At 36.9% G+C, this 11,094-nt stretch overlaps 1 protein-coding gene across 2 annotated transcripts in view; it reads left to right on the forward strand.

Moving 5' to 3' along the window:
- TWSG1 (twisted gastrulation BMP signaling modulator 1) overlaps positions 1-11,094 on the forward strand; it is a 73,185-nt gene that overhangs the window by 26,737 nt on the left and 35,354 nt on the right. For both annotated transcript variants that reach the window (XM_049620422.1, XM_049620423.1), the window contains exon 3: positions 9,176-9,275. In XM_049620422.1, the coding sequence (XP_049476379.1) occupies positions 9,176-9,275 (100 nt within the window). The remainder of the gene's footprint in view (positions 1-9,175; positions 9,276-11,094) is intronic.

Genomic DNA, 11,094 nt, shown 5'->3' on the forward strand with positions numbered 1-11,094 from the left:
GGTTTCTGTGTGTCCCTCTCTCTGTGCCCCTCCCTCACTCATGCTCTCTCTCTTTCTCTCAAAAATAAATAAACATTAAAACATTTTATAAAAAGCTTTGTTGATTACTGATGCTTAAGTGTTATGCATTTACTTAATTAGCTTTGTTTGTATGTTGCTGGGGGTATTTTTTTATTTTTATTTTTTTAATTTTAATTCCAGTAGAGTTAACATACAGTGTTAGTTTCAGGTGTACAATATAGTAATTCAACAATTCTACACATTACTCAGTGCTCATGATGGTAAGTGTACTCTTAATTCCCTTCACCTAAATCACACATTCCCTCCCACCTGTCTCCCCTCTGGTAACCATCAGTTTGTTCTCTATAGTTGAGTCTGTTTTTTGATTTGTCTCTTTTTTTCTTTGTTCATTTGTTTTGTTTCTTAAATTCTACGTAGGAGTGAAATCATATGGTATTTGTCTTTCTCTGACTAATGTATTTCACTTAGCATTATATCCTCTAGAACCATCCATGTTGTTGCAAATGGCAAGATTTCATTCATTTTTATTCCTGGGTAATATTCCACTGTGTGTGTGTGTGTGTGTGTGTGTGTGTGTGTGTGTGTGTGTGTGTACTGCATCTTCTTTATTAATTCATGTATCAGTGAACACCTGGGTTGCTTCCATATCTTGGCTATTGTAAATAATGCTGCATTGGGGTGCCTGGGTGGCTCAGTTAAGTGTCTGACTTTGGCTCATGGGTTCATCTTACTGTTCATGGGTTCAAGCCCTGCGTCAGGTTCTGTGCTGAAAGCTTGGAGCCTGGAGCCTGCTTCAGATTCTGTGTCTCCCTGTCTCTCTGCCCTTCCCCTACTCACACTCTGTCTCTTAAAAATAAGTAAATGTTAGGGGTGTCTGGGTGGCTCAGTCGGTTGAGCGACCAACTTCGGCTCAGGTCATGATCTCGCGGTTTGTGAGTTCGAGCCCCGCGTCGGGCTATATGCTGACAGCTCGGAGCCTGGAGCCTGTTTCAGATTCTGTGTCTCCCTCTCTCTCTAACCCTCCCCCGTTCATGCTCTGTCTCTCTCTGTCTCAAAAATAAATAAAACATTAAAAAATAATAAAAAAAAATAAGTAAATGTTACAAAAAAAATTTTTTTTTTCAACGTTTTTTATTTATTTTTTGGGACAGAGAGAGACAGAGCATGAACGGGGGAGGGGCAGAGAGAGAGGGAGATACAGAAATGCTACAGTAAACATAGTGGGTGCATATATCTTTTCAAATTAGTGTTTTTGCAATCTTTGGGTAAATAACCAGTAGTGAAATTATTGAATCATCCAGTAATTCTACTTGTAGGGTTTTTTTTTGGTAATCTCCATAATGTTTTCCACAGTGGCTGTACCAGTTTGCATTTCCACCAAACAGGCAAAAGGGTTCCTTTTTCTCCACATCTTTGCCAACACGTGTTGTTTCTTGTGTTTTTTATTTTAGCCATTCTGACAAGTATGAGGTGATATCTCATTGTGGCTTTGATTTGCATTTCTCTGTTGGTGTTGAGTTGTGTAAGTTCTTTATATATTTTGGATAGTAACCCTTTATCACATATGTCATCTGTAAAAAACTTCTCCCATTCACTATGTTGCCTTTTTGTTTTGTTGATGATTTCCTTTGCTGTGCAGAAGCTTTTTGTTTTGATATACTCTCGGTAGTTTGTTTTTACTTTTGTTTCCCTTGCTTCAGGAGGCATATCTAGAAAAATGTTGCTTTGGCCAATATCAGAGAAATTACTACCTATGTTCTTTTCTAAGAGTTTTACAGTTTTAGATTTTGCATTCAAGTCTTTCATCCATTTTGAGTTTATTTTTGTATATGGTGTAAGAAAGTGGTCTACTTTCATTCTTTTGCATGTAGCTGTCCAGTTTTCCCAGCACCATTTATTGAAGGAATTGTTTTTTCCCCACTGTATATTCTTGCTTTCTTTGTCAAAAATTAATTGACTAAATAATTATGGGCTTATTTCTGGGCTCTCTGTTCTGTTCTATTGATCTATGTGTCTGTTTTTGTGCCAGTAACATACTGTTTTGATTACTACAGCTTTGTAGTGTATCGTGAAATCTGGGATTGTGATACCTCCAGTTTTGTTCTTTTTCAAGATTGCTTTGGCTATATGGGGTCTTTTGTGGTTCCATACAAATTTTAAGATTATTTGTTCTGGTTCTGTGAAAAATACTGTTGATATTTTGATAGGGATTGCATGAAATTTGTAGATTGCTTTGGGTAGTATGGATACTTTAACAATATTTCTTCTCCCAATCCATAAGCGTGGGATATTTTTCCATTTGTTTGTCTCATCTTCAATTTCTTTCATCATTGTTTTATAGTTTTCAGAGTATAGGTCTTTCACCTCCTTGGTTAAGTTTATTCCTAGGTATTTTATTCTTTTTGGTGCATTTATAAATGGAATGATTTTCTTAATTTCTCTTTCTTATACTTCATTATTAGTGTATCAAAATGTAACAGATTTCTGCATATTGATTTTGTATCCTTCCATCTTCTGAATTAATTTATCAGTTGTAGCAGGTTTTTGGTGGAGGTTTAGGGTTTTCTATGTATAATAGCATGCCATCTATAAAGAGTGAAAATTTTACTTCTTCCTTACCAATTTGAATGCCTTCTATTTCTTTTTCTTCTTCTCTAATTGCTGTGGCTAGAACTTCCTAAGATATTTACTTTCGCTTATAGGCCTTTGTGTGGTCGTATGTTTTAATTTCTCTTGAGCAAATACCTAGGAGCAGGACTGCTGGGTCACCAAAGCCCTCAGATCTCACTTGGACGCCAAAGCCTGTAAGGGAAAATCCACCATCTCATCCCCTTTTTATGACTGAAAAACTAAGACTCACTATTACACGCTACAGTTTGTGGGTTAGGACTTAAATCTAGATCCTGTAAATCCAGGTCATTTCCTGTCTATGCCTGTCATGTTCTTTTCAGTGATGATGTTTCCCTGTTTTTTGTTGTTTTTTTTTTAATTTTTTTTTAACGTTTATTTATTTTTGAGACAGAGAGAAACAGAGCATGAACAGGGGAGGGGCAGAGAGAGAGGGAGACACAGAATCTGAAACAGGCTCCAGGCTCTGAGCTGTCAGCACAGAGCCCGATGCGGGGCTCGAACCCACGGACTGTGAGATCATGACCCGAGCCGAAGTCGGACGCTCAACTGACCAAGCCACCCAGGCGCCCCTATTTCCCTGTTTTAAGAACAGTGCTAATAGATTTCTAGATCTTGGCAACAGTTAGAGAATGGAAATATTTATCAGTAACAACACCAGAATATAAACAAGATTCTTCCTCGAGTTATTAGCTTTCACTGCTGGCCTGGAAATTTGGAAGTTCATAAAATTATGAACTTATCTCTTCAAGTCTAGTCTTAGATGAATACTACCCTCTCTCCCTGTTTATTTTGCAGAGTTTAAGATCTCACCAAAACCTTTATGGTATAGACAGTAGACTTGATTGACTCTTGCTTGAATAATTGTGTAAAAATCTCTGAATTCTGGCATTCAAAGATTTGAAATTCTCTGAGATATCCAAGATTTTTCTAATACAAAGGTAATAAAATACATTTTAAATTATTAGACTCTTTCCCAAAACTTTTCATCCTGCCAGATTTTCATTTCATATAAAGTTTTCAAGCAGCTTACCAAATTCTGGCTGAACACTCATGCTGGTCAATGTAGGATAGCCCAAATGTATACATCTCTGTTTCCCCTTTAGTATAAAGTTTTGATTTTTTTCTATAATAAATTTACTGAACAATGTGATTACTATACTTAGCATCTAGCACAGTACTTCACGCAGAGAAAAGATGTCTTATCCCATGTCAGTCTCACTCTAGCATGGAAGAGCAGTGCCGGTAGAACAGCCTGGTCAGAAGACCTGATGTCAGTGTCCCCGTGGTGGGAACTCAGACGAATTGCTAACCTATCCCTTCTCAGCCTTCTCATCTGTGCCATGAGCAACATCCACACTTTCTCCAAGACTTGCAGAGTAGGCAAGCAGATGATATGGTCATTAACGAGCTGAAGCAACAAAAGAATTAAGTATTAAATTCCAACTCACTGGTTTTGCAACTCTTAGCCAGTGATACTTTACCTTTACAAACAATGATTAAACTTGGGCAATAGCACTTCTAATTGTATTCGGGTAGAGAGTGAAAGATATAATAATGCCTTTGATTAAACAACCTAAAGGATTATCTAAGTTTAATTATGGGTTCATTCTCTCTAAGAAAGTAATAACTATAATTATTGAAATGCTAAATTAATAAGAAATAAGCTTTGTATTTCTCATTGCAATGTTTAAAAAGCAATAACCAAAACTGGGGTCAAATCTCAGCTTCTTACTAAGGAAACGATATACAAATTTTATACTCTTATTTAAAAAATGAGGATAATAACTGCCTTGAAAGGGGCTTTACGAGAGTTGAGATAATGCATATAAAATGATTATTAGCACAGTGCCTGTTAGTGTTACATAAAACCTGCTTGGGAACTTTAGGGTAGGTAGTAGCAGTAAACAAGTGGAAGCACTGAATCAGTCTTTATTTTGAACTTCTGTGAACTTTGTGTTAGGCTGTGATCACATGTTCCATTCAACTGAGTGGTACTCAAGTTTGGTCAAGTAAGGTTAGTAAAATATATAAACACCCAGTCCAAACAGAAAAATTCCACATCTCAAAAATCAACCATATTTTCTACTTAAGTACCAGAGACTTTAAAATAATAGAAAAATAGAAGATAGTGATTAAGCTTTTGATAAAGAATAAGAAACTGGGACCCCCGGAGAGGCGGTACCCAACCACATACATCTGCGTCTGCACCTGCCTGTGCACTGGCTCCTAGGAGCATTGTTTACAGCGAGACCTGGACCTTCTCAACCTCCTCGACCCACACGTGGGGTCATTCAAGGTGTCTGGGTCTGACGAGCCAGGCCCAGGCCAAGCTGCCGCATGGCTCTGGAGGTGCTACAGGCGGCAGAGCAGCCCCAGTGCACCCCCTGGCAGGCATTTAAAAACAACACATTTTAAATTAAAAAAAAAAGTGAACAGATGTGGAAGGGATCGGAATTTAAGGTCTATTTCTGAATTTTGAATATACTGTTATGCAGTTATTAAATTATGTTGACAGATTTTTATGAGAGGGAAATGCTTATTTTTTTAGATCAGCAGAGCATACAATCATTATTTTGCTAGAAATGTGTAGGAATTTGCCAAAGTGGGTGAAGCTTGGGTGTTTTTCCTTCTCTAGTATATATTTTTCAGTGTTTTATAGTTTAAAAAAATACTTAAAATTTTTTAAAGAATTTTTTGGGGCGCCTGGGTGGCTCAGTTAAGCGTCAGACTTTGGCTCAGGCTCAGGTCATGATCTCAGGGTTGGTGAGTTGGAGCTGCGTGGGGCTCTGTGCTGACAGCTCAGAGCCTGGAACCTGCTTCGGATTCTGTGTCTCCCTTTCTCTCTGCCCCTCCCCCATTCACACTCTGTCTCTCTAAACAAGTAAATAAACTTAAAAAAATTCTTTTTTTCAAATGTTTATTTATTTGTTTTGAGGGGGTGGGGGGCAGGAAGAGAAGGAGACAGAGAATCCCAAGCAGGATATGTGCCTCTTGGCCTCGAACTCACAAACAGTGAGATCATGCCCTGATCTGAAGTCAGATGCTTAACCAACTGAGCCACACAGGTGACCCCAAAATACTTAAATTTTCTTAAAGCATCTTTGTTATCTTTACTGTAGCCTCTTTGGGAAAGCTTTTCTGGTTACTGAAGATTCATTTATGTCTTCATAACTAAAACTGTTAAAGCTAAACGTTTCTTTTTAAATGAGTGAGACTGCTTAATTTAAAAGGAATTTTTAATGGTTTTCTGTGATCCTTGATTCATCACAGAGTTACATACTGAGTTGATTTTTTTTCTTTTGTATTTCCAATAATCGCGTTCAAAGCACGTTAGAAGCATTTTTTTTTTAGAAACATTCATCCTAACCATAGTTTTCTTGTGCTGTAAAGAAAATTACAGTGTATATTTCCAAAGATGTTTATGACCAAACATTCAATAATGTGATTTTGGAAGACACGTAAAGTGACTAGGAAGGAATAAATTGCTTGGTGAGCCACACATGGTTGTTATTCATCATGATTTACACATGGAAATTCATTGCTATTTTTTTTCTTGACTTAGCAATAGTCATAAAGCAAACGGTTTCCATATATGTTTGCTCTCTTGACCTACAGTGAGGTTTTTGAGATCCTAAATGCCATATATTAAATTTGCCTAGAATTTTCTCCTGGAAAATAAGAAATGGTCTGTTTGAAAATTGAAAAGGTGCAAATGCTGACTAAAAGGTTGGTTTGAGGATGTGATCTCATTTTCCTTAGTTTTCAGTCTCCTGAAAAGAATGCTGACATGAGCTATGAAGAATAGAGATGTTTTGATATATTTTGAGGCCTATTTGCTCTGTAAAATGTCTTAATTTATGTGGGTAAGTTTGTTTTATTAAGGCAAGGAATTTTCAGTCGTTTCTGTAGTAAAATGGAAAGAAAGGAAAATATCAGCTGGCAACTGTTACCTGGCATTCAACCAGTTTTAGCAGTAATTTTTACCAAGAAAGTCTTAGCCTGCACTTTTGTTATTTTAATAGTGCAGAAATAAAGCTTATCTTCAAGTTATTTCCCTCATGTCTTAGCTTCCTATAGCCTCTCCCTTTATATTCTATCAGTAAATTATAAATTATTAAGCATATTGCTAGAGTACATTATTCCATTACACTGACATGTAAAAGTACAAGCATCTATTAAGAGGGCATGAAATAGATTTAATCTTGAGGGCTACATAATCCAGGCAAGTTGAAGCGACTTTTAAATGGCCTTAGTTTTAACCTTCCATTAGTTCCCAGTAATCTTAAAGTATCACCACCCTTTCATTCCAATTGAAAACACCTTGCAGATACCTGATGGTAAAAAGGCATAATGAACGCTCGAATGACTCAGACTGGATGCCATTGCATTGACATTCATTTCCGCATTATTTAGCATGATATACAGTAACTCATTTAATAAGCTATTTGGAAGCTTCGATAGATGGAAAAAGGAGAGACGTATTCTGTGAATAAATTTGTTACTTTCTAGTTTGCTTCTCCTGAGTTAAATAGATAATGTAAATACAAGCAACTAGAGAATAAAGGGACACTATGTATAATGTAAATTAATATTTGAAAGAAGCTTTATTTCTTGTGACTAAGTGGCAAGCTTTCTAAAACTGAAAAACAAAAAGTATCCTAAAAGCACCATGTGTACTCAGAAAATGTTCTCTTGTTCCGAAGACAGGACAGACAGGTTTTTATGGAGAAACCAGTCACAAAATAGATCTTTGGCAACTCTGGTTTTCTAAATTTCCAAGTATGTTTGAGCTTTTCTGGATCAAGCATCCCAGTTTTATGATGAAGCATCTGTACTTTTCAGGAAGTCCCTTCCCTTTTAGTCCTTCTCTTTCTAATAGACTTAGCAAAGTTACCGAAGGTCTGCAGTAAATGAATTCAGCTTGATTGTACAGAGTTTTGAAGAACTAAAATACTACTACTTGCATGTATCATCAGGTCACAGGTATACATCGGGATCAAACTAATCTAATTTTCTAATTAGTTAGAAAATAGTACAAGTGTCGACTGCCGAAAATGCTGTGAAATAGCTAGGGAACTTTTAGAGAAGAAGAAAAAAGGAATTAAATATCAAGGGTGCAAAAAATCATGTCATACTAGAACATTGGAGTGACTCCAGTAGTCTAGAAATGTAATAAGACGAATTTAATAGGAATGAATATTATGTGCTATGTTAAATTTTTTTCAAAATGTATACGGTATCTTTGGGGCACCTGGGTAGCTCAGTGAGTTAAGCTTCCAGCTTTGGCTCAGGTCATGATCTCATGGTTTGTGAGTTTGAGCCCCACGTTGGGCTCTGTGCTGACAGCTCAGAGCCCGGAGCCTGCTTTGGATTCTGGGTCTCCCTCTCTCTCTGCCCCTCCCCTGCTCACATTCTGTCTCTCTCTCAAAAATAAGTAAATAAATAAAAATAAAAATGTATATGGTATCTCATAAGCCAGGGAAAGCTAAGTAGGCAATGGTGGCTACAGAATTCTCTTTATGTTGGGTTTGTTTAGGAGTGGTTGTCTGGTGGCAAGGGGGCTAGAGGAATTACCTGGGAGCTTCATTTGAGAAACAAGCTGTATTAATTAGCTTTTGTGGAGTGACAAATGACTCCAAAGTTTAGTGGCTTAAAACAGTAACCATTTGTTTAGCTCCTATTTCTGTGGGTTGGCCATTTGGGCCCATATCAACTGTATGGTTTTTCTGGTCTCATTCTTATGTCCATTGTCAGCTGCTGGTTGGTTGGAGGCTGGATGAGAGAGGAAGGCGTCCAATGGACCAACTTGCCCATGTGGCCTTCTTCCAGGCTACACATGGCAGCTGGGAGAAGTTCTAAGAGGAGGAGTATAAGCACTCAGTGCCATGGAGACCCAGACTCAGAACTCACACGATGTCATTTCCACCAAATTCTGCTGATTAAAGTTAGTCTGGAAATAGACACTGTCCTTTGATAGGAAGAGCTGCAAAGTTACATTGCAAAGAGGGTGGGTGGACATAGGGAGGAAATAATTGCTGCCTTCTTTTAAATAGTCTGCTGCACCAAGCACACTCTTTTAATATGTTGTAGGTCAATAAAAATAGCAGTTTTTGAAAGACTCCACGTATTGAGAAAGCACAGCTCCTGCTACAAGCTGGCTATTCATTTAATTTATACAATGAGTCTAATAGCTGAAAAGCAGGTTTTGTGCTTGTACTCAACTATTTTTCAAGGTAGTGTAGGGGGTAAAGTAATGGGTTATAAAGTAAAAAGTTTTCTTTGGTTTCACAATAAGATAAAAGCATCCAAAATAGATCACTGAATGCATCCAAAAGAAAATATAAATCTACTTGACATTGTAGATGTTTATGTTTTACAAACAGTTAATGATCTTGAATAAAAAATTGTGTGAAGAGTAAATGACTATACATGCATATATGGGGGGGGGGGTTGTTGCAAAAAACTAACAGTTTTAAATATGGTTGTTTGAAATTTTAAGTTTGAACATCTATCTTATTTCCAGGAGCTCTGCCAGTGCCGACCTGGAGAAGGGAATTGTTCCTGCTGTAAGGAGTGTATGTTATGTCTTGGGACCCTTTGGGATGAGTGTTGTGATTGCGTTGGTAAGTTGACATGCAGTAAAGTTTAAAGTTTCTCATCACAGAATCCTTGACTTTAAGAGACTTTAAATAACGTAAGTGTATTTTATGTGTATAGACTAGTGTGAGTATAAGCTGTAGTAGATGCATGGAACGTTAGTTGAATAGTATTTACATGTATGTGCATTTTTATTTTTATAGAAAAAGGTCTGGAAGGAAATTCAAAGTGCTTATTTTGGGGAAGTGGGAATGGAAGAACAATGGAAAAGTTTTTACTTTTTATTTTTAATTTTTCATAGTGTTGAATTTTTAATAAGAAGCATGTGTTGTAGTTGCAATTGAAATTAGGAGTTAGTATATTAAAAATAGGTTATCTTCCTTTTATGTAAGACTTCAGTAAAAGATCCTTGAGAAACTGAAAGCTTTTTTTAAGGGCTTTCTGAGGAATGGTCTCCAAGAGGTATTAAGTGGGAAAAAAAAAAAAGCAAGGTGTATGAAAGTGTGTTTATGGAATGTTATCACTTGCGGTTTTAGAAAGAAAACTTACATGTGTAGACTGTTGACAGGGGAAACCAGTGAACCCTTTTCCATCCTCTGAAACCACAGTTCAGGTGTCCCCTTGTCTCACAAGCACCCTTTTTTTGACTGAGATAAGATCCACTATGTTGTTCAGATTGTCTGCTGCTGGTGAGTTGTGTATTGCGTGCTACTATGATTGTTTTGCATGTCTCTTCCAACAGTATAAACTCCTTCAGATCAAGGATGGTGTCATGCTGATCTTTTAAAATTAAGTTCGATTTTTATCAAAGTGGGATGTATGCACATACCTAAGGTACATGCACATTGTACTTAAACAACCCCCTGGCGTCTTCTTCCCAAACCTTTGATCTCCTGCATCAGAGACAACAACTTCTGGCTCTTTGGTATTATGTTATTTCCATAATTTTAAATAATGTCCTTATGCTGTTCTCTTGATTCTTTGAATTTAGAAACTACTAGTTGACTTCTTATTATGGTAGATGATAATTTAGCTCTCGTATCTCTTATCTTCCCAGGATAGTTTTATCACTACTTCTAGTTAAATCGGTAATTACTTTAGCAATTCATTGAATAAATTAGTGTTACATACTAGTTTGATGCATGATAGTATGAAAACTCATTTATTAAATGGGCAATCCTATTATCTGTCTTTTTGTATTGAAGTATACTTCCTAAATGATTTCTTAATCTTCTAAACTTCATATTAGTGTTTGAAATTTTGGCTTTCATTTTTGATTTCCAAGAGCCCTTCTCTGCTTGTCCTTTTTGGGGAGCATATTTTTCTTGTTTTATAGATAAGATATTTTTTTATCTTCCTGGGACTGTTAATTATGGAGGTCAGTTGCTGTTGAAGGTTTCCCTTCTGCTCTTTGCATGGTTTCCATTTCCTCAAATGCCTGCTGATCCTTGGCCATCTATTGATACATATAAGTTAGGTACTCTAATAATGCTAATCAGGAGCCTTGTGCTCATAGACAGGGCGTGGAATCTAGTTTGCCTCCCTCTCAGATGGTTGCAGTCTTTTTCACTGAGGAACCCTCTGCCTGAGGATCTATAGATTTTTCTCTTTGGGATCATACAGCTTTTCAGGGAAGAATCTTTGAGTGTCTGGTCTGGGGTAGGAGTGGGTGATATGGCTTCAAATGTTCTGGGGTCCTGAGGGGTGATGTCAGTATTCAGAAAGCATGCTATAATTTTCTTTCTTTCTTTCTTTCTTTCTTTCTTTCTTTCTTTCTTTCTTTCTTTCTCTCTCTCTCTCTTTCTTTCTTTCTTTCTTTCTTTCTTTCTTTCTTTCTTTCTTTCT

This window comes from Panthera uncia (assembly GCF_023721935.1).
Source record: "Panthera uncia isolate 11264 chromosome D3 unlocalized genomic scaffold, Puncia_PCG_1.0 HiC_scaffold_8, whole genome shotgun sequence".
Taxonomy (NCBI): Eukaryota; Metazoa; Chordata; class Mammalia; order Carnivora; family Felidae; genus Panthera; species Panthera uncia.